This window comes from Tauraco erythrolophus, chromosome 22 (assembly GCF_009769465.1).
Source record: "Tauraco erythrolophus isolate bTauEry1 chromosome 22, bTauEry1.pri, whole genome shotgun sequence".
NCBI classification, from domain to species: Eukaryota; Metazoa; Chordata; class Aves; order Musophagiformes; family Musophagidae; genus Tauraco; species Tauraco erythrolophus.
In genome coordinates this window covers 135920-158851 of record NC_141486.1, presented here as the reverse complement: position 1 = coordinate 158851, position 22932 = coordinate 135920, and the positions used below count along the sequence as shown (strand labels likewise).

At 51.8% G+C, this 22932-nt stretch overlaps 1 protein-coding gene across 1 annotated transcript; it reads left to right on the top strand.

Annotated features, from left to right (window-relative positions):
- Positions 1 to 2261: 2261 nt before the first annotated feature.
- Positions 2262 to 19638, top strand: UAP1L1 (UDP-N-acetylglucosamine pyrophosphorylase 1 like 1). Its single transcript, XM_086625192.1, has 9 exons — positions 2262 to 2538; positions 10095 to 10299; positions 12536 to 12711; positions 13804 to 13976; positions 14805 to 14998; positions 15837 to 15977; positions 17548 to 17733; positions 18512 to 18578; positions 19539 to 19638. The coding sequence occupies exons 1-9, from the start codon at positions 2262 to 2264 to the stop codon at positions 19623 to 19625; spliced, it is 1506 nt and encodes a 501-aa protein (XP_086481318.1). The 3' UTR covers positions 19626 to 19638.
- The last annotated feature ends 3294 nt before the right edge of the window (positions 19639 to 22932 follow it).

Below are 22932 nucleotides of genomic sequence, written 5' to 3'. Positions count from 1 at the left end.
GTTTTTTCCCTTGGAGGGCCAGCGAGCAGGAAGTCTGGTGGCTGCCTGGCAGCTCGCGGGCCGTCACGAGTGCTGGGAGGAACGCAACATGTGGGAAGCTAAAATAAGCTGTCCAGGGGGGAGCTGGTTTTGTTCGCTCACTCTGCGACGTGCCTAGGGCCGCAGAGGAGGAATTCGTGTCGGTAGGGAATGGCAGTCAGTGGTGCCCAGTCTTCCCCTCCGCCCCCCTGGCTAATGGGGTCTCAGCACGACGAGTTTAAACACAGGGAGCTGTCTGGGGCTTAAACAGAACTACGATAGATACTGCAAGGCCTCCGATTAGAATCCATCCAGGAATTACTGTCCTATGGTAAATCCCGCTCTGCTGCTGCTGCGGAAGCCAGCCGTCACCGGCGCCGCTAAGGGCACTGTGTAGCTGCCACAGCCATTTTCATCTTATTCAGGGAACGACTGTAAAACCTCATTTCTCTGGGGAACGTGTCGGTGGATGCTCATGTGTTGAAGCCTGAAGCAGGGCCCTAACAATAAGAAGCTCTGACTCTCTCCTGGGAGAACATCGCACCCCGATGGAGCAGTGTTTGCCATCCGTCTGCTTTCGGGTTGCTGGAGATTTTCAGTGATGAACTTCCTGTTCCACCTGTGTATTCGTGTTTCCTTTGGCCCAAGCGTACCTCCTTCCTGCTCTCGCAGGTTGTCCTGCCGGTGTATCTGATCCAACACGTTGTTTTTCTTGCTTGACAGAAGAAAATTTCTACCCACATGGTGCGATGGGTTGTGGAATCAGCCCAGGGGACTCTGTGCAGCAGGACAAACCTGTTCTGGTGGATGGCTGGATTTCGGGGGTGGGAAACCCCCCCACCCCTTGGGGGTTCACCAGCAGCAGCATGATTCACTTGTGGTTCTTCTAGGAGAGCAGAGATCCCACGGCTACGAGACCCCATGGCTACGTGCTGGAATTCCTTCAAGGCAAGGCAGCAAGGGCTGTACGAGTTCTGCAGGAAAAGGCAGGGCTGGATTGATAACTTGGACCTGACGGAGCCTTTTCCGATGAAAAAGGGTTGATGGTTATGCACGCACCACATGCGTGGAAGGACCTGCACCCGTTCACACAGCAGGCAGGCAGGGGTTGCAACCACGGCAGGAAGAGATTTTGTGTAAACAGGAGCAGAATGAGGATTTTTTGAAGCCCCAATCCTCTGCCTAAGCGGGAGCTGTGTGGAGTCACATGAAATAGGAAGACTGTGAAACAGAAGCTTTGACAACTATCAGGGATTCTTCCTGACTCGATCATCACATCCGGATGGGGTCCAGTCACATGCAGGGGGGTGGCTGCATCTGAGTAGCTGTGTGTCTGTCTTCTCCTCTCATGCCCAGCCGGGCTCTGACTGCAGGCAGGATGCCACAGAGGCAGGCTGGTGGCTGGGTCAGGGAGTTAGTACCAGGCTGCCCAGCAGCATGAGTGGGCTTGCTATACCAGAGGCTGGAGGGCAGGAGTGGAGGACATGGCATCATCCCCGCTCTTGGCAGCCAGTGGCCCCAGCAGGGGCCGCAGATGGGGCTCTTCGCTGGGCACCTTCTGACACATCGTCACCCGCCCAGCCTTGGGTTTTTGTGCCTAATCAGCTCCCTGCTGCCAGTGCCGCGTCTCTGATGGGGAATTGGATTTGTGAGACAGGGGGCATGACTCTGCAGTGGGCACCTCGGCTAGGGTGGGCTGGGACCCCCTGGCTGCCCCGTTGCTTCCATAACTCCAAGATTTGGATACATTTGTAAGTGTGGGTGCAAGAAGGGGCGTGAGCCTCTCCCAAGGACAAAGGCCGCAGCAGGAACACCCCTGCGGTGCCCGTCAGATACATCTCAGCACCCAAAGACACCCCGCATCAGCTGGCACAGCCCAGTGCGGAAAGGTGCCCCGGCCGGGCTGGGAATTCGGCCACGGGGGGACACGCTGTGCTGGCCGAGGGCAGCGGCCGCGCAGGGAGGGCGGCGGGCCAGCGGCGGGCACGGCCCCGCGCGGCAGGGCATGGCAGGGGCCCGCGGGCCCGAGGAAGGAGCTGAACTCGGGAAACGCCCGGTGCCCGGGTGGCTCCCGGGAAGCGGGCGCGGGGCCCGGCGCGGACCACAACTCGCTGCGGCCGCCGACCGGCTCCGAGGGGCGGGACCTCCGTGCCACGACCCCGCCCCGGCCCCGCGGTGCCCGCCCCTCCGTGCCCGCCCGGTCCCGCCGGGGGCCGCGGGCGGGCAGAGGCCGGTGCGGCGCCATGGGGCCGCCCGAGGAGGTGCGGGCGCGGCTGGCGCGGTGCGGGCAGAGCCACCTGCTGCGCTTCTGGGCCGAGCTGGGCCCGGCGCAGCGCGGGGCGCTGCTGGCGGCGCTGCCGCCGGGCCTGGGCGAGCACTGCCGGCTGGCGGCGGCGGCCGGGGCCCGCCAGCGGGAGCCGCCGGAGCGCCTGGACGGCCGGATGGAGCCGCTCCCCGCCCGGCTGCTGGGCAGCGCCCGCCGCAGCGGCCCCGCCGCGCTGGAGCGCTGGGAGGCGGAAGGTGAGCGGAGCGCGGGGCCGCCCGTCCCGGAGCCGGTGCCGGTGCCGGGGCGGGGTTCTGGGGCTCCGGCCCTTGGCCGTTCTGCCGGGGGCCCGGGGGGCGGCCGGGCTGGGGGCTGGGGGCACAGGGCGCCTGTCCCAGCGCCGCCGGCCGCTGCCGGCGGGTTCCCCAGCGCGGCCCTCCCGCGGCTCGGTGCCGAAAATACCGAGGCGTGTCCTGAAAACCAACCGGGGCTGTCTTGAAACCGGCAGAGCGCGGCCTGGCACCGGCGGGGACGGGCCAGGCTGGCCGGATCCGGGCCCTGGTGCGGGGCGCGGGGGCCCCCCGCAGAGCCCCGGCGGCATCCCCGGGCAGAGCGCCCCGTCCGGCGGTAGCCCCTTGGGGGCGGCATCCAGCAGCCCCGCAGCGGCCCCGTGTTTTGTCGGGGGGTTGGTGTCGGGCGGGAGCCGGGGTGATGGCGAGGCGGGCAGCGGGCAGGGGTTTGGGGTTACGGCTCTACCGCTGGGCACTGCACGCGGGCAGTCGTGTGCCTGGCACATGGCAGGGGCTGGGGAGGCACTTTGGGGCCGAGACGTTGAATTTTCACCCTTGGCTGTTAAACACGGCGGCTGAGGCTGGAGAGCGTGTGGGTGGCAGGACACGGGTAATGCCGTGCCTCCCAGGTGAAGGTGAAGTCCCTGGGGACAGTGGGAGCTGGAAGGTTGGCATTGCTGCTGGAATGGGGAGCCGTGCCCGGGCACACGGGTGGTCTCCTGGACTGCTTACGGATGTGAAGGCAGGTCTTGTGCGAGCGCGGGGGCTGGCACGGAGCCCTATCCAGGCTGTGCCGTGCAGGAGGGAGATGAGATCTGTGAGCATAGCGGATTGGATAGTGTGGAAGAAGCCCAGGAAAGCCCAACGTCCTTGTTTTTTGGAGCCCAGTTAATACTGGTGGCTTTCCCTGGTCACCCCATGGGTGTGTGAGAAATGGGGGTGATGGGGGAGGTGATGTCTGGATGTGGGGTGCTGTGCTGCCTCCACAGCACGTATCATACATGGACATCCTGTGCTTTCTTTTAAGTGCACACTCCATTTATTTGCAAAGGTTCAGATGTGTATCCCTTCCTTCTTTACAAAATACAACAGCAATGTTAAAAAATAATCATAATAAAAAAAGGAAGCAAGAGAAAACTGTCTCTCTCTGGTCAGAGAGACAGTTGCCTAAATTGTGGCAAGCACGTGCACAGCCTTGACCCAAACCTGCCAGCAAAGAGGTGAGGATGTGTGGGCAGGGGAGTAAAAATTTCCAGACAAAAGCGAAAATAGGAGCAGCAGGGTCACAGGGCAGAGGAGCTTTTCCGCCGTGTTAGACCCTGCTGACTGAGCCAAGCGGTGATGGAGGGAGTGGGAGGAAACTGGTGACCCAGGGGCCATGTGTGCTTGATCCAACCAGAGTTTCCACCAGCTATGCTCACACCTCCATCCAAGCAGAGGAGGGTGTCAGCGCCCGGCTGGCACCGCGGCCGTCACCCAGACATAATCGGTGGGGTTTGGCAGGAGACCCGCTCGGATGGTGGTCGCTGCCTCCTGCTTGAGGGTGTCACGAGGGGAAGGGAACCCATGAATCCTCGAGACAGGTAGGTCTAGGTCAGGACTGCAGAGTTAAACTAACAATTTTACCAAACTGGGTCCTTCGACTTCCGCCCTGCCAGGCCAGCATGGAGCCGGCGTGTCTGCCTCGTGCCGCCTGCAGCAGGGAAGAGAAGGCAAACTGCGCGGGGCTGGCCTTGCTTCCTGCCAGCGATGCTTGCGGGAAACCAGAAGGTCCGGTGTGGTTGGGACCACCGGCACCGCGCACCAGTCACACAAAGTCCAGATGACCCCAAACACATCAGTCCTGCAGGCGGCATTTCTTAATTTCTACCAGGAGAGGGGGATACGGTTCTTCCGTTTCCCTTTGTTTTTGTGATCCAGTTTAATGCTGGAGATGGGGATCAGCCCTTGGCTTTATTTCCTGGGGGAAGGCATTCAGGAGCGAGACTTTGTGCTGCTGAACCCGGGCAGCGCTGGCATGCCGCGTGTCCCTGCAGACGTGGCCTCATCCCTGCGAGTGTCCCCGCGCCTCTGCACGGTGTTTCCCAGTGGAGCCGACGTTGTCGGCACAGGCTTGGCAGGGGTTGTGAGTCCCTGCGGGAATGTGGGCTCCGAAAGGCTCTTGTTTGTTGGGAGCTGGACGAGAGCAGAGTGAACAGTCCCGACCTGCTGCTGTGAGCTGGGGTCACCCCTGCACTGAGCTGGTCTGTGCTCAGCCTGCGAGTGTCCAAGTTCCCAGCAGCTCCCACCTGCAGCGCGTCCTCTGCAACGGCTGAACAGCTGAGATGATGTCTTCTCCTTTCCCCTTCCCTCTGTATTTGTGGTAGGAATGGATGGTTAAAAGAACCAGGCAGCTCATAACTTAGCCTTGGGAACACACAAGATATTTTTTAATAGTTAAAAAAATACTGTATCGATATTATTGTCTCTGAGACAATAAAACTGAACCTGGTCAGATTTGCTTTCAGATCATAAACTCAGACATTAAGCGATCACATTTTCCAGGCAGTCTTAGGGATGATGGTGTGAATCCGGCGCAACGCTTTTATGTTCTGTAAATGTGTTGTGAATGAGACCTAAGCCTGGGGCATGGGCCACAGCGTAGCTCCTGTTTCACCAGAGGGCTTGAGGAGCTGTTCTGGTTTTCTGACTGCTCTGCAAACGAAAGGATTTTGGGTTTTTTGCTTTATTCTTCTCTTGCTGACTGCTGTTGTAATGGGGCTGATGCGCCTGTTCAGCAGGAGAATTCAATCTGTTCTTGCAAGACTGATCTGTTCTTCCTGCAAATTCTATTTTTGTTTGTGGGTTGGTGTTTTGTTTTTTTTTTTACTTTCTATGCAGAATAAGACTTGTGGGTATCTAACAGCCAACGTCTTCCCTTTTTCATTTGGTTGAGCTGTTCGTATTTCATATGCTGCAGAAAATAAGGTGGACTCTTTTTTTAAGAGGGATAAGTATTTCCGTTTACTGCAGGAATGTGCAGCAAGATGAGTCAGTTGTTATGAACTTCAGTCGTGAATATTAGTAGTTTTACAGTTGGGAAGTCAGAGCAGACCTACTTACTCACATTTTTAGGGATATTTGTTTTCATGGCAACCTAAGATCAGAAACTTGGAAAAACTCTCTGGCAGTTGTAGGGTTGCACCATAAATACTGGGAATGCCATAAATGATGGGAAGGAGAGTCCTCTTGCTGGGTTGTTAGTGTGTGTGGTGGTCAGCCCTCTCCCAGGAATCAGTCTGCTGGATTTTGGGACGAGAAAAAGAGAATGACACCGTTGATGTTATCGGTGATACTGCTTTGAACTCGGGTTCATCCTGTTAGGTCAAGATTTTGGTCCCCACAAGGAGAGGCCCCTCGGGGAAGTGGGTGTGAGATGCTGAATTGCCCTTGGGCGGATGCCATCATCTCATCACTGCATGGAAAACTTCTGAGAACTGACATCTCCTTTGGGACATCCCCATTTCAGTGGGGCAACACCAGCCCTGGCACCCTCGAGGTGTGGCTGAGGATCGCAGCCACATGTGCTGGATGCTGCGTGACAAAGTGGGACCTTGCAAGCATTTCCGAGACAGCGTTGGCTCCAGAGCTTCGTGTGGGTGGTGGCCCTCGGTCACACTCTATTGCTGTGCATAAACCTCGGGTTTGAGATCAGCGGGATGTGGACCGTGGCGTCAGGACCAGAGCGTATGTGTTGGTCTGAGCCCGGCGGAGCTGTGGTGGGCATGGAGTGGGGTGAGTGCCTGACTTGGTCAACTGGTGGATGAATCCCAGTTGCACTCCAGAGCAGCACCCGCCGTGCTGCAGCAACTGAGACCAGCAAATGCTGAGCTCGGACTTCAGGCAGCTTTGCTTTAAATCAATGTGAAAATCTTCAGCTCAAGCAGTTTCAGTTGTAGATTATTTAGGGGTTTTAAATGTTTTTATTGCCCGTTTGTAATGGAACAGTTTGGAAGTGTCCCACAGGGTAGCTTTTTTTCTATTTTTTTTTTTTTTCCTGCATAAATTTTTTTTCCACTAGGACATTTTAGGTCAGGTTTGGTGGAAGGAGCCTACCAGCCTGGCATGATGCCGCTGTGGTGCTGCCACAGCTGTGGCAAGGCAGCTTAGGTAGGGACGAGCACTGATGAGTATGGGGCTTTGGGGCACGGGGGAGTGCCGTGTCGGTGGAGGCAGTCGATGGAGGTAGGTGGTGGAGGTGCTGCAGCTGCACCACGACTCGGTGCCTTGCTCTGCCTGGCTGATGTTATCCACGCAGCATCCCTGCCTGGAGCGGTCCTGAGTGGGATGTGGCTGGGTACTTTGGTTTTACTGACCACATACTTCAGCCTTCAACTTCAATCCAGGGCTGTTCAGATCTTTAGAGAGCTTCAGGTTTGCTTTCTTGGGAGACTGCTGGTCTTCTTGCTGCCAGAGGAAGGTTGTGTGTTTCCTTTCGCAGTGCTGCCGCCGTGACCCTCCTAAATGGTGCTGTGGGGCTCTGGTGTGGCACAACTGGTGCAGCTGTGAACAAGGCAGGTGTTTGCTTGCATCCTGAGGAGCAAGTAGCTGGAGCCAGCTGGATGGTGACGTGTGTGTGTATCTATCTATCTATCTATCTATCACCATCTTAGCTCCTCTGCCCAGTAGTGTGTGCTCACTGGGCTTGCTGGCCCTGCACAGCTGCACGTGACGGTCTCATCCTGGTGTCTGGTGGGACTCGTTTAGCACTAGGCAGCTGTGGCATGGTGACATTCAGAGCCCTTTCTGACACCAGGTCTCCAGGCCCATGTCCATCGGCTGTGGGTTTTAAATGTGGTTGGGAACCGCTGGAGAGTGGCTCAGTGTCATCCTCAGCCATGGGGATGACAGCAAGTACGCGCTCACCAGCGTTCATGGCCAAGGGCTTTATTTTGCTCAGACACTGCTATTTGTCTTGCTTTAGGAGAGGCTTGTCTTACCATGGAGAGGCCGAGATCAAGCTTGTTCAGGGATAGAGTGGCCAAGCGGGAGGTGTTTCCCTGCGGAGCAGTGAATCAGCTCCCCGTGCTGGTTGAGCTCAGCAGGACCATGACAGTTGTTATTCCTTTTTCTGAGATAAAGCAGGGGAAGGCAACAGGCAGGACCTGTGCAACCACGTCCTTGCTTGTGGTAACAGTCATTGCTTCAGCCACAGCTGGGGCTGTCCCCTCCCTGCCCTGCCCCAGGACAGGGGGTGGCTGCCACAACAGTGACCTGAGCTGAAGAGTTTGGCTTGGGTTTCTAATGGCAGTCACCTTCTCCTCCTCAACCCATTGGTAATTTTGTCATCACTGCTCACCCCACACTCGCCTGTAACTCCTCCCTGCTCCATCCTGTGGCCGTTCCTCCGAGACACGGGCGCAGGCAGAGGGATGGTGGGGCTGATCCTGGCAGGGATGTGGACTCAAGGGCGAGCTGGGAGCTGAGCACCCTTGGCTAGCCTGGGCTGAGCTGGCCGTCGGTTTGCTGAATCTGTGTCTGTGTGGGGAGGGGAGAGGGGGCTGGTAGGAAAGGAGGTTTTGCCCAAGTTCGTGTTCCCCAGGGCTGTCTGGCAGCAGCGGCGCAGGCTCACTGCAGAGCTGAGCTCCTGCAGCCCTTCGCTCCGGTCCTTCCCTTCTCCCGAGCTGGTGCCGTGCGCTGTCGTGCAGCCTACTGAGCACGTGGCGGCGAGCCGTGTGCCAGGGACCGGAGCAAGGAGTAGTGCTGTGTCTGATACCTCGGACCCCTGCTCTGTGCTTTAAGTATTCTGCAATGGGAAGTTTTTTTGCAATGGGAAGTTCAGTAAATATGCCAAGGAGCCATTAATTGCTTTTGGTTTCTTGCATAAAATTATGCTTATTTTATTTGCATTGCCATACAGTTCACGCCGTGCTATTGTCTGTGCCTTTCAAATTTTAAATTTAAACCCATTCAGGCTTTCCCCCTATTCAAGGACCTCCTGAAACGTTGAAATCCCAAGACTTCCACCTTCAGCACAGGTTTCCCTCTAGAGAGCCCTCCTAACCCCACTCGGAGCAGGAGAGTGGATCGCAGATCTCCAGAGGTGGCTTCCGACCGCGCTCCTGTGTGCTTGTGAACCCAGAGTCTCGCCCTGCGGCAAAGCGCTGGCAGGGCTGCGGAACCGCTTCCCTCACCGTGCCTGAGCGGGCATCACCAGCCTGTTTGGGAAGCGTGTGTTGAGGCAGAACCCTGGTGTTACTGCTGTGCTGGGAGTGAGACTGGTAAGCATGGGGAAGTGAATAGTATCACCACAATGTCAGCAGGACCTGTCTGGTTTTATTGCTGAAAGCTTGAGTTTGAACAGTTAAAGCCAAGCCAGGCTGTTAGAGCAACAACTGGTGTTTTCCCTCTATTGCTCATTTTAACAGCCAACTATTTAAAGATGAGCATAAAAATAATCCTGTTTTTCTTCTAATTCCATCTCTTTTGTCCCTGTGTCTTTCAGTCCAAGTCAGGAATTTTTTAGTCCCAGATGTGTGTAAAAGTTGGGTGTTTTGTCTTTTCCTTGGGCACTGGGGTGAAGCACGGGCTCTCCCGGGCCGCGGGGAGCGGTGGCAGGCTCGCTGGTGTGCAGTAGGCTTCTTGTGTTAGGTTGCAAAAGGCTCTGACAGCTACTGTAGAGCAGCAGAGCTGTGGGGTTTGACCTGAGTGGTCCCGGAGCTCACCCGGGAGAAATTTTTCCCAGAGTTCCCTAAGGAAAAATCTTTCTCACGGTTGTCAGTCGTTGCTGCGATGCTGGCTTGAGAGAAGGCAGGGAAGAAAGACCGTGAATGAGCTGGGTGTTTATCATGTGGTCTGGTTCTTCCTCACATTGCAGACTTCCCTGATTTGTCGGGAGAAATGATATTGGTGTTAATTAGATTGTGAGTTGTGGCTTCCACAGGCTTGGCTGCGTTACGAGTCCCGACTGCAGCCAAACAGAAGCTGGTGCACAAGTACAGAGAGTTGATGACGGCAGATTCCAGAAATGCCCTTTGCTTTACTGAAGATGATGAGACTTCACTTCTTTGGGATATAGAAATGTTGGTGATAAGGGACCTCTGGAGGTCCCTGGTCCAACCCCTGTTTGGAACAGGACCGTACGCAACCCTACGTCATGTCTGCTATGGCTTTATCAAAGTAAACCTTGGAAACCTTAAGGGACATCCCTCACCTCTCTGGATATCTCTTCCAGTGCTGCACCACCTTCCTGGTGAAGAATTTTTATCCCAATGTGCAGTTTGAACCTCCTAAGCTGCAGCTCATGGTTGTTTCCAGTTGTGACACCGTCCGCTGCTTTGGGTGAGAAGACGACTGCATCAAAGAGGGGAAGGGAATTTTTTCATATTGTGTGCAGCGGCATTTTTCTCTCTGAACTGCCAGCAGTGGGCATGGAACGGGCAGCTTCTGGCTGTTGCCTCAGCTCTGCAGAAAGGCTCAGGAGCACAGAGTGTTGATTGCTTTTGTGATTCTTACATTCCCTTGGGCTTCTCTCTCCTGTCCAGGCTTGCATCAGATCTCGCAGAACAAGGTGGCAGTGCTGCTCCTGGCTGGAGGACAAGGAACTCGCCTGGGAGTGAGCTATCCCAAGGGCATGTACAACGTGGGGTTGCCCAGTGGCAAGACCTTGTATCAGATCCAAGCAGAAAGAATCCGCAAAGTGGAGCAGCTCGCTGGCCAGAAACACCACTGCAAGTGTTCCATCCCCTGGTAGGTGACCTGGAGCCACAGACCTGCTGCGCAGGGGTCTTTGTGTTGCAAGTCTTGCCTGCGCTGTCTTCTAGCAGCGCGTTGCTCGGGGCCGTACAGGGACATGTCAGAGCTTTTCCGTGGCAGGATTTGCAATGCCAGTAGCTGGAGGAGGGTGCGCAGGGATGGGAAGTGGCAGGGCCGTGTCTGCAGACATGAGGGACGGAGCACTGCCCTTGGATCACTGACCGCTCCCCTGGCTGCTGGACTGTGCTGTCTCTCCAGGCACGGTACCTGACAGCACTATAAACAGTGCTTCTCAGTGCCTGTTGCAGATGCTTCTCAAGAGACTTCATCCATTTGTCCTGTGCTTTCCAAGGTTCCTGCATGGAGGGAGAGGTTGCTTAGAGCTCGTCTTCCAAGACCCTTCGCTTTTCCTTGCTTGCAATTTCTGCCACAGCAAAAAAACTCTCCCCCTTGCAGTGGTAGATGCTGGCCATGCTCCGTCCCCAGGCCACCTCCTGCTGTTCTTCACAGCTGGCTGCCCCCTCTCCCAGCTGCTCCTAGCTTTCATAGATTTCATATTTCATAGATTTTATAGATTTCTAGGTTGGAAAAGACCTGAGAGATCATCGAGTCCAACCATCCCTAATCCCCATTAAACCATATCCTCAAGTAGATCATCCACCCTATTCTTAAACACATCCAGAGATGGGGACTCAGCCACCTCCCTGGGCAGCCTATTCCAGTGGCTGACAACCCTTTCAGAGAAGAAATACTTCCTAACATCCAACCTGAATCTCCCCTGACTAAGCTTGTACCCATTTCCTCTTGTTGTCACCCATCACTAATGTAAAGAGCCCTTCCCCCACCTCCCCACCATCCCTTCTCAAGTATTTGTAGGCTGTAATCAGGTCTCCCCTCAGCCTCCTCTTCTCCAGGCTAAACAGCCCCAACTCCCTCAGCCGCTCCCCATAAGTTTTATTTTCCAGCCCCCTGACCAGTTTAGTCGCCCTTCTCTGGACCCGCTCCAGGAGCTCAATATCTCTCTCAAAGCGAGGGGCCCAAAACTGGGCACAGTATTCCAGGTGTGGCCTCACCAGTGCTGAGTACAAAAGGCTTCAGAAGAGATTAGCTCTGTGCAAGGTGCAAAATATGAATTCCCTATGGGATGTGGTGGGTGAGAGAGAGGAAGGCGCTGCAGCAGGCTGCTGGGAATGTTTTCTGCTGAGTGTCCTTCATTAGTCTGCGAAGAGGTACCTTATGAAATCAGTCTTGTCTGAGCCAGGGTTTGGGAAGAGTGAAAGAGCAGGTGTCTGAGGTCTTACAAACTGGAGATTGAAGGTGATTTGAGTCCATATTGTGTTTCCTCTGAAGCCATGCGTGCATGACCTGAATTGCAAATGCACCATCCCTGGTGCTGCTGGAATCCAGGATGGGTTATTTGCAGGCTGCAACATCTGCTGATAATGTTTACAGTTCCTCTCCCCGGGCTGAGGACACAGTGGCTGCTGCAGTACACCAGAGGCCGGGCTATGCTGTGCTGCAAAGATGGAAACTGAGGGTTGTGTGAGGTCCAGGCCCTCCTGTGCAAGGGATCGATTCCCCTGGCATGCTGGCAGAGGACCCTGTGTACCTATGCCAGTAGTTGTTGAAGTGCTTGACAGGCAGATGACAAATATGGCTCTTAGCCACTGTTCAAGAAGGAAAATAGTGGAGGGAGAGACAACAGTGATGTGGAGCTGGAAGGACGGGAGGAAACAGAGAAACTGGAGAGAAAAATAAATCATGCAGTCAACATTTGGAAATGGTGCTGTTTGCCTTGGCACAGAAGAGGTGCTGGCAGACTGAGCTGCCAGGGATTCGCAGCTCGTTCTCAGCAGCTTGTTCTCAGCAGCTTGTGCTGGTCAATTCTTCTTTAGACACCAGTTTGAATCTAGGGTGAACGACGCTGTGGTATTGTCTTTTGCCTTGTTTTCCAGCTCATCCTGATATTCAGAGGTTGCTCACATTTAGGGAAAGGCTGTTCTGTCCTGGCTGGAGCTAAGCCTGTGGGTAGGATCATGCATGAGACCCCGTGCAGCCTTCCTGTGGGATGAGGTCTGGAGGACAGCTCTGCTGCTCAGCTGCATACCGCAGGGTCCTGTAGTGCCTCTCATTTAACATTCTGGGATTCCCTCCCTTTTGTGTTCCATTTGTATTTTTGTCTTTCGCTTGTGCTTTTCCTGCTGGTTGCTCAGCACCCGTTCCTACCCAGGTACATCATGACAAGTGAGTTCACGCTGGGCCCGACAGAAGAGTTCTTCATAGAACACGACTACTTCCACCTGGATAGATCCAACGTGGTCATGTTTGAACAGAGGATGCTGCCTGCTGTCACCTTTGATGGGAAGGCCATCTTGGAGGAGAAGGGGAAAATTGCTATGGCTCCAGGTACCCCACTGCTCACTCTTTTGTGGTACGGTTGTGTGATATGTGTTGATAATTGCCGTAGCCATCAGCCAGCCTTGGCACACGGAGCGGTCCTTGGAGGTCAGTGTTAATGCTTCGTGTTAGCGTGGGAGAGTTTGGTTAAAGTTTCAGGCTGGTAATCAAGAGTGCAGCAATATGTTCAGTTCTCGCTGGAGATTTGCCCACAGCACGTGGTTTTTTCCAAAGCCTGAGGGTGATGGTGGGATTAGGAGCGGTGCAGTTGCAGGTTAGGAACAAGGTGCGTCAGCAGGGCTGTGCGTGAGGTCCCTGGTGTGCTGCCTTCCGGGGGTGAAGCTGTCAGGAGCTGGGCTCCCACTGAAGACTGATAGCTGAAAACAGGTAAAAAAGCAACAGGAAGATGAACTCTTTCCAAAATGATTGCAGTGTCTCACCTGGTAAAGCTCTCCTCTTCACCTGGGTGTGGTCAGAGGCTCGGGGAAGGCAGCCTGGTTGAGGCTGTGTTGCAGTGATGTGGTTTGGGGGCTGCAGAGTGGTTTTCCTGAGCTGACAGGGGTGTCAAAGGAGGAACTGTGAAAGGATGATCTGTGATGACCAAATGTGCAGGTGTGTTTTGTGCAGCTGCAGTTCAAGCCTTAAAAAAGGCATTGGGAAGTTGTGGGGGGAAGATAAACAGAGAGTGAGATTTATTTCAGTTTTTTTCTCCAAGCTGAGTTTTAAAAATACTTTTCCTCTGCACCGGAATACAAGAAATAAAACAGGCTTTTCCCACTCTCTGCATAATGTTTTGCCCTTTAGTATTTTCCCTCTGAGGGTCTTACAAGGCTTCATGAAGTCTTGCAGTGCTTCCATGTGAGGCTGGTCCCCACCATCCTGCTCTGCAGGAGAGGGCGTGGGGTGTGGAGGGGAACAGGCTCGCCTGAACTGTGTGCCTGAGCTGGAAATGAAATCTGGTAGCACTGACTCTTGCCTGGAAGGCATTTCCTGCTCGGCTCTCAAAGTTTGTTCAGGACTTTCAGCTTTTGCTCTGTGAGCTGCAAAAAACCCGCAAAGGCACTAATTGGCCAGGGCTTTCTCTTTTCTCTTGCCTTATAGATGGCAATGGTGGCTTGTACCGTGCTTTGGTGGATAATAAGATCTTGGATGACATGAAGCGGCGTGGAATCCAGTATGTCCATGTATACTGTGTGGACAATATCCTCGTGAAAATGGCAGATCCAGTCTTCATAGGCTTCTGTGTTTCCAGAGGGGCAGACTGCGGTGCAAAGGTGAGGCAGTGCGAACGCTGGGCCGTTCCCACGGGAGTTAAGGTCTGATTACGCTCGGAAGCTGCTGGCCAGGGTGAGCTTGAGGGAACCAGGGTGTTCAGACCTCTGTCCAACAGCAGCTCACTCCTAGCAGGTTTAGAGGAGCTGCTTGCTGCCTGCGTGGCATCCCGAATCCCTGCCTGTGCGTATCCTGCTCCACCCTTCCTGGAGTGCTGTGGGAAGTAAACTTCAACCAGAGCAGGGACAGTAACTGCGCAGGAAACTGGAATTGCTTCCCCGTTACACCCTCCCCTTTCTACAAAGGTGCTTGGGCTGTCTAGAAGCCGTGTCAGACTGGGTTGTGTTTTATAAATGCACCTTTAAGCCTAATGGAGGCATTCCTTGTGCCCCACTGTGGAAGATGGGGAAAACCAAACTAGCCTGGTTTTGTCACCCTAAAGCAGCAGGTATGTGAGGAGACATTTATATTGAATCGTTAAAACTGTTCAGGAAACAGGGAGCTGAAGGCTAATAGCTGCAGACATTTTTCATTTAATGCCAGGTCCCAGTCCATGATAAAAAAAGTGCCCCACAGTATGCCGATTTCGTTTAACTGGTTTGTCTTCTGAGCAACTGGCAGTTGAGCAGTCAAGTACTGGGTTTTATGCCCAGTTGTTGGGCAAAATGTGCCTCCAGGCTGCTCTGTACACCCTGCACTTCCCTGCCCGTGCTCCCAAGGTGCTGGAGGATCAGCATACAATGGTCTCATAGGATCATTTGTACATGGGAGTTGGAATAGTGCTGGGATTTTCTTCCTCCTTCTCATAGCCCTGTGTCCCGTGGCTGCAGGTGGTGGAGAAGGCGTACCCCACGGAGCCTGTTGGGGTGGTGTGCTGTGTCGATGGGGTCTACCAGGTGGTGGAGTACAGTGAGGTCAGCCTGGAGACCACGCAGCAGCGAAGCCCTGATGGGGGCCTGACGTACAGCGCTGGCAACATCTGCAACCATTTCTTCACGGTTGAGTTCCTGGAGATGGTGGCCCAGTAAGTTCCAGCAGACCTGCTAGGCAGCTGTGCAGCCCAGAAACGCCTCCAAGAGTGGGTGTTGCCATTTCCCACTCTGTGATTTCAGTTACGGATACCTCCTGCTCTGCTCTTCACCTCCTTTCTCCTCCAAACAGTTCAAAACAGCTGTATCTGCTTTCTGATAGCCCCAGCATGCTTGTCAGGCCTTACCCAATGAAGAGGTTGTGTGCTTTGCCGTAGCTAAATCAACTGAGATATCCCAGTGCGTGCCCTTTCTGGGACTGCAGGGGTGAGCAGCCATGTGGGCTGCAGTGTGGTCAGTGCTGGGGTCAGTGATGCAGCTCCACACTGTGGATTTTCAAAGAGAAAGTCACCCATGCCATCCCTTGGGACAACAGAGGCTGGGGGAGAGGGTGAAGCTGGGGAAGGACTCTGCACCTTGGTGTTGGGAGGTGGGCATGTGACGCTGGGCATTCGGCGAGCAGCCGTACAACTTTCCTGAAGAGTTTGGCCCACCCTTGTGTGAGGGATCTGCTTTGCTCCATTGCCATCCCAGCCAGGTAACAATTTGGGTTACCTTTTTGTCTCTCTGCCTGCAATTTCAGCTGGACGCTAGGTCCTCCCTCTCCTCTTGCTTTGCCCTGTCATGTCCCACGCGTACAGGGAGTGCCACTGGCTGGGCTGCTCTGCTCAGTGAAGTGTTTCATGGATGTGACTTGGATCAGCTTGGAGAGAGCAACACCCACAACAGTTGAGAGGTGATCCAGAGCAGTAATAAGCCATCTGCTCCCAGAAGCGTACTACTTTTTTTGAAGTGGACATGAAGGGAATGAACTTGTTTCTCTTCCTTTTGCAGGAAATATGAGCCGCAGCTGAGGCATCACGTAGCCATAAAGAAGGTGCCCTACATTGACGAGGAGGGAAATCTGGTAAAACCGCTAAAACCAAACGGGATAAAGCTGGAGAAGTTTGTGTTTGATGTGTTCCAGTTCTCTAAGTTAGTGGCAGACATGATTTTATTTTTTCCTCCCCATTCTCAATGTTTGTTTGAATGACTGTAGGTTGTAACAGGCCTTGCCAGGGAGCGTGTGGTTTGTGGGTGGCTCGTTAGGAAGGCTGGTGGATCCACACCAAGCTCCAACACAACAGTAACACTGCAGGCTCCGAGGGGCGTTCAGAGGGTGCTTGGCAGCAGCCGGGCTTGCTCTGCCCGTGCTCCCGGAACCGTTCGTTCCGCCGAGGGTGTGTTGGCTGGCCCGGCCTCTGCCAGCCCTGGGAAAGAAAGGGTAAAAAGAAAGGAAATGGAGCGCAAAGCCAAGGTTTAATACAAGCCCGTGTTGGAGTTTTCAGCCTCGAAAGATGGGTATTGTGGCTTCCATGGCAACTGGAGCTCTGGTTACGTTTTTGGTGCATGTGTTCGCCAGGGCTCCGCTCACACTTTTTGTGCTCGGAAAACAGGCTGCTTGAGCGCCCTGGGGCCACGCGGCTGTCGCTGTGGGAACTGCCAGCCTGCTCTTGCCGAGCTTTAAAACAGCTGAGAGTGCTGTGTTGGCACAGCCAGGGGTACTTGGTGTTTAGGGAATGTGGGACTTCAATAATTTAGGAATTTAGCAGAAGTGTTCTTATAAAACATATTTTCCAAGGTCTCAAATTCAGCAGTAAAGGTTCTGGTTTAGGCCTAAGTTAATGGCAAAAAGAGACCTGAGGCAAACTGAATTATCTTTGTTTAGTATTTTTCTTTTTAGAGGATTTACTTTAGGATAGAGAGCTCAAGGTTTGAACCAATCTCTGTTTCCTGACGTGTGTTCAGTAAAGAAGTATCATACCAAAGACAAAGCCAATGCGATGGGAAGAGTGCCGAGTTTGGAGCTTTGGAAGGACTCACTTGCAAGCAGTGATTCCTTGTGCTTTTTAAGTAATACTGCAGAACCAGCTTGGCAGCTGCTCCTCACATGTGAAAAGCAGAAAGACGCAGATGCTGCCGTGGGATTTTTTAATTTGCATTCCCACTTCTGGTAAAGAGCTGTACTTAACATTCAGCTGTGAATCCTCCCATATTGCTTATTCATCCCTGGGAACTGGTGTCCTCAGTTGATCCTTGCCTGCAGATTCCAAAGGGGAGCGGCGGTTTCTCGGAGCAGCGGTGCAGTGGTCTGAAGCGAGCTGCACAGCTCGGTGCTGTGTCCGAGCATCGCTGCTCCCTCTGTCCTGCCGTGCTCTTAGCTGACACTTTTTGTGAGCTTCCTAGTGCCTGGAGAGGTTTCTGTAGGATCTCGGCACAACTGTTGCTTTTCCTCTCATCCGTGCACAGCTCTGGAGGGTCAGGAGGCTGCTGTTGTGTTCCCACAGAGACTGGGCTGCTTGTGTTTTTCCATCATGCAGCCCCGGTGCTTCTGTGCTCTTCAGATGGGAGGTGGGCTTTCCTTAGCCTGACCGCCCCCGGCTGCATACACTGCTGCTCCCTAAAGTATGCGTGAGCCTTTCCCCATGAAAGTTGTTGCTGCATGAACAGGGCTCATGGCTAGCTTTGTTTTTCATTATCATCGTTTCCTCCCCTTTGCCAATAGGAACTTTGTGGCATTTGAAGTTCTGAGAGAAGAGGAGTTCTCGCCACTAAAAAATGCAGACACAGCTGACAAAGACACTCCTACCACCGCTCGGCAAGCCCTCCTGGCCCAGCACTACCGCTGGGCTCTCAAGGCTGGGGCCAGATTTCTGGATGAAAATGGCTGCAGGATCCCAGAGAAACTCAGGTACGAACCCCCGTGACCTTCTCTGCAGCTTCTCTGCCTGCGGCTGCCCGACTGTGCCAGCTAGCTACTGGCATGTACTGGGCTCTACAAAACCAGGCATTCATTTGATTGCAGGGTGACTCGGCATGATTTTTGTTCAGCTGTTCCTTTCTGAACATGCAGAGTAATGTCCATGACAGCTCCTGCTCCGTTAGTGACTGTGAGTGCTTGAGCCAGTAATGGACAGTGCTCTGGGCTTTATGTCTGGCAGAGGTTCCTGCCCTGGGGCTTGTGAGTTGACTTCTCCTATAAGAGCTCGTTAGGCAGGGGCAACCTTTTCCATCACTCCGGATTTAGCCAGCCCAAGGAATTGTAATTTGTGGTCCTCACCAGCTTTTCTGAATATGGCCCCAGTGCTTAAAGCCCAGCACAATTCTCAGGTGGGCTTAAGGATCAGCTATTACAGCAATTACCAGTTCAGATACTTCCTGCATCACGCTGAATGGGAAGCTGCTTTTACTCTGTGGGGCTATGACTTCATCAACTCACAGTTTAAAAAACCCACAAGCTCATCATTTTACTTGAAAAGCACCTCTATAAAAGCAGTGTTCTTACTTTGATGAGAAGTATTTGGGACCTGCGAATTCCCTTTTATTTTCACGCTTTGTGTTTGAATAATGTATGGTGCAGGTGAATAGAACAAGTATCCTTCTGGATATTCCATTCTTGATGATCTTTCAAAGAAGATATGCTGGTTTTTGAGCTTAGCAAGAAGTTAATCCTGTGTTCTCTTTTCTAGTCTCTCAGGAACTGAAGATCCTCCGGCTGTGTGTGAGATTTCTCCATTAGTGTCTTACTTTGGAGAGGTGAGAATAACTATCTGTGGAGGTATATCTAAGAGTGTGCAGGTATGCATCTGATTTCCTTTCAGACACGGGGGATTTCTGTAGCCTACACTTGCTGAAAAATGGTAAGTTAGGGGAAGCAGAACTTGGGCTCTGTGTTATGTTTGCGGTTCCACTACGGTTTAGTCTTCAGTGGGTTGTTCACTCTCAGTTTTGACCATCTGTGAAGTGAGATTTGCAACGAGGCTGCACAGTTTCATTAAGACTCACAAGTACTTTGAGATCTTCTGAATGCAAAGTGCAGAACAGTCAAATTACAGAATCTGTGGGGTCACTGTAGTCAGTTGTGTGCTCGTTTGTGCCCGTCGCCCACAGTGAGTGAGTACTCAAGGAGAAGCGTGATATGTGCATTGGCTTTAGAGAAATCATGTCTTGGGACAGATTTCTTGAGTTTGTTCATCTAAAAGTAATTGGTCCTCGGAAAGCTGCTTCCATTTAGTAGTGAGGAGAGGCGCTTCCCTGTGTTGGGTAGACAGGGTGAGAAATGGTGGATTGCAGGAAGGCACGTAAAACTTTACATCTTCGCTGGGTTTCTGTGTGCAGGTGGCGAACTCATCGCAACTGATGTGTTGTAAGAACAAATGAAAACAAGGCAGTTTAAGTTGACTTTTCTCTGCTGGGATTGTTCTGGTGTGAGTTAAGGACACACCTTCCCATGCCTGCCCCTCCCCAGAAGCTTATTTCTGAGATCCATTGTTTTACGGCTTGTTAGTGCCTCTCCTTCATGAACCACAAGCTTGGGGCTGAAACACTTTCCATCTCTGTTACTGGGGAAACTGTTGCTCTTGTCTGTCCTTCCTGTGACCTTTTAACTTTGGGTAGTCAGTCATTCCTTGTGGACATTACATAGACTGAAAAGTAGTGCAGGTAACCAGTCTGATGCATTTACAACCTAACGGTTTTGTTTTCACACGTTCTCAGGGTCTGGAGACGTACATGAAGAACAAAGACTTCATTTCTCCCGTTGTACTTGATGAAAATAAAGGGGAAATGCTAGGAAATTCTTGAAGAGGAGGGAGGCCTTTACCTCTCAAATCAGATATCTGTCTGTCAGACCCATTACATGAACTGACATTACTAAAATGTCAGCTCTGAAGTGCATTATAAAAAAAATTGCTTTGCAGTACCGGATCGGTGCCAAATCCTTGCAGCAGCTGTGTTCACACACGTGTGTGCTCACCAGTTCTGTTTGGTAACTTTGGAGGCTGTGCCTTTTACCTCAGTCTGTTTTGTGGACTTGGCTGTGAATGAAGATTAATACCTTCCGGGTACCAAACAGATTATACGTGTCTTATTTGCTGTGTTTACGAGTGTGTAAAAGAGCCAGTCAGGATCTAATAAATCAGCTTTGCATTCAGGGAGATTGAATCTCTTCAGTGCCTTGTTAGATATCTTGTTTGTGCTGGTGGGGTTGGGTTTTGGCTTTGGTTTTGTTTTTAAATTGTGTGCACAGCTGAACAATCAGTTTGATCAGTCTTTTCCCTGATCTTGTGCTGGTTAGAAGATCCAACTCAGCAGTTGCATCCTCTAACCAGATCCTGCAGAGGAATCTGCTATGGGTAGGGATGCTGCTGTGCATAAGTGTTGCCTGAGGGTCAGACTCCAAAGCAGAACAGGTTAGTTTGCATATCTAGGCTTGCTGGTGCCTTTCCAAGAAAACATAAGTAAATATGAAGCTTAGATTGATTGATCTTTACAGCTGTAGTGACGTGGGTTTTTTAATTAAAAAACAAAAAAAAGAGAAATTTTTTCACAACAACCCTCTGCTCTTCCTGTCTACAACAAACATTTTACTTTTAATTTTTCTGTTTAATGTAATGTATACTCTGTCCCTCAAAGGGGACTCCCTCAAAGTACCTGAAAGTAATAAGAGGAACAAATCCTGATGGTAGAATTTTAATGCTTAACCAAAACCAAAAAAAGACTTAATCCCTGCATAACCAGTGTACACAGTAAAACACACCCTCTGCTTCTACGGTTTCTGGCCAGGTAGTTTTCCAGCACGCTTATGAAATAGTTCTTAAGATGCCTTCCTTTTAAAGATATTACTAACCATAATGTAAAGATAACCGTCAGCTAATTGAGGACACTAATTGCCAGAACATACGTAGCATGTGAGCTCAGTCCTGGGATCCCAGGGTGACGGTGATCCACAGAGGAATGCTGGTGTTGAGCCTTGGGACGCTGTCCCAGCAAGCTGGTGCCAGGCAGGCAGCTGCCTGCTGCAGAACCTGTGTGGAGCACGCTGAAGTCGTTTCACTCTTGGTGAGGATGCTGCAGGTGCACTGCTGGCTGGCCTTTGCTTGAGGAGCAGTCTGTACATGTGTTTCCCCCTAAATCAAGTGTTGAGGGAGGCGGTGAGGAAGGTAGCTCATCTGGAGCGTTATTCGTGCATCTGCCTCTACTGAGGAATCGCTGATGCTATTTTAAGCATAAATCTTTTCAATGACTTACGTGGCTTTCTGCAATTCCTGACGTGAAGCTGTATTCAGAATGTGAGGAAGTATAAAAATGCCTTTGAGAGTCACTACAGTTTGTAATTAAGCTCCTGTTTCCCAAAGAAAGCATCTAAACGTCAATGGCAGTTTTCAGGTACAAAGTGTATCTGCACGCACACAAGTCATGAGCCTTTTGCACGTGCAAACCAGCTAGTGACCGTTCTGGTTGCCCAGTAATGCCCATTTCTAGTATAAATTAAGTGTTTGGCCTTGATGCTCAATTCTGTATGTTTTTCACACAGTGTTTTGTGGGTCATTCCATTCCCGTCAGTCAAGTTTCATATCTGAGAACAAATTCTGTGGTATCTTTGTGAGTATTGCTCTTGATTCGGGCACACGCTTGTTTTAAATTGCACTTTGCTATAAAGAAAGGATATTTCTTTTGGTCTGTCTTTCTCTTTTGAAACTTCAGTTCCCATGTGCTTTAATCGTGTACACTGAGCTGCTGACGTGATTTTTAGAGGTTGTTTTCAAGGAGAAGCTGAATTAGAATGCTGAATGCCTTGTCTGTTGGATTTTTTTCTATGACTCCTCATATTTTTTAACTGGAACATAGAATTTTGAGAGAACTTTTTAAAAAAATAAATCTGTCCTGTATGTAACAAAGCGATTCTAGTAAGCATTATGAAATGAACAAAGTACCTGAAGCAAAGGGAGTTCCCGTAGTACTCCAGAAACCTTTGGACACCGAAGCGTTTTTATAATAAAGCTGTTACTGTGAGTTCTGTGTGTCTGTCTGTGTTTCTTGTTCATGAGGAAAATACTCTTGTTGTCTTCGTCCCCACATCATGAGTGTTGTCACCACAGCTGCAGGACACTGAGACGGTGGCAGTGGTGGCATGGCTGGAGGCAGCAGTGCCCACGCTTCAGATGTGCAGGGAGATGTGGAACTCAGCAGAGGGGAATCGCTGAAGCAGTTCGACACTGCGGGATGTATTTTTTTCATCAGAAAACAGAAGACTCTCTTCTTGCCTGCAATCCTGTTTCATTTTTTTCAAGCTTTTCAACTCAGCTTACTGAGGGGAGGGAGTTTATTGTGAGTGGCATGTGTTTTCCTCTCATTTAAAGCAGGTTTGAGGGATGCAGATCTGAGTCAGGCTTCCACAGCTGCTGTGTAAGTAGCGAGTTTCGCTGTGATGCAGCTTTCGCTCAGCTTCCCATCGCCAGGCACTTCTTGAACTGGGCTCTGCGTGTAGAACAGTCGGCAGGGGAAGCTAGCGATTTTGTCCTCTTTTGGGGGCTCAGTGCTGAACCCAGCAAAGGTCAGAAGCAGATACTCCTTCTTTACCTATTTCACCCCATGTTTCTCTCTTGGCACACGTGCTGGGTTTTTTCATGTGTTTTTAAGGTACATGAATCAGTTTCCTGGGATAGGAAAATCAATACTAAAAATGAAAGCATGCTTCAGGCTTCTGTTTTGTTCCTCCACTTGTTTATGCAGAGTATTCATATCTACCAGAATTATTTGCTTGCTTAATTTTTTTAATCATGAAATGCTCAGAAAAACACTGCATTTTCAGGTTTATCTGGAAATCTAGTGTGGGGTGGATTCCAAATTTAAAGGCTCAAATGATGCATGTTAACTGAATAGTTAGGCTCAGCTGGAGGTGAATTCAGTGCCAGCAGTTTAAGCAGTCTTAAAGCAGCTGCTTCCATGCTTTCTTTTTCCTGAGACTATGAACCTGATCCAGAAGTAATAGTTGTTACAAAACCAGTCAGGTTGTGGCTCTGAATGTGTAGATCACTAAACAGGTCTTCCTTTTTCCTCTACACCCACTGATAACATCCCTCCTCCTATCCCCTGAAGATGCAGAGAA

Coding starts and splice junctions, on each gene's coding strand:
- UAP1L1 (XM_086625192.1), top strand. CDS start 2,262: ATGGGGCCGCCCGAGGAGGTGCGGGCGCGGCTGGCGCGGTGCGGGCAG. Junction 2,539..10,094: donor GGAGCGCTGGGAGGCGGAAG/GTGAGCGGAGCG, acceptor TCTCCTGTCCAG/GCTTGCATCAGATCTCGCAG. Junction 18,579..19,538: donor TAGTGTCTTACTTTGGAGAG/GTGAGAATAACT, acceptor ACACGTTCTCAG/GGTCTGGAGACGTACATGAA.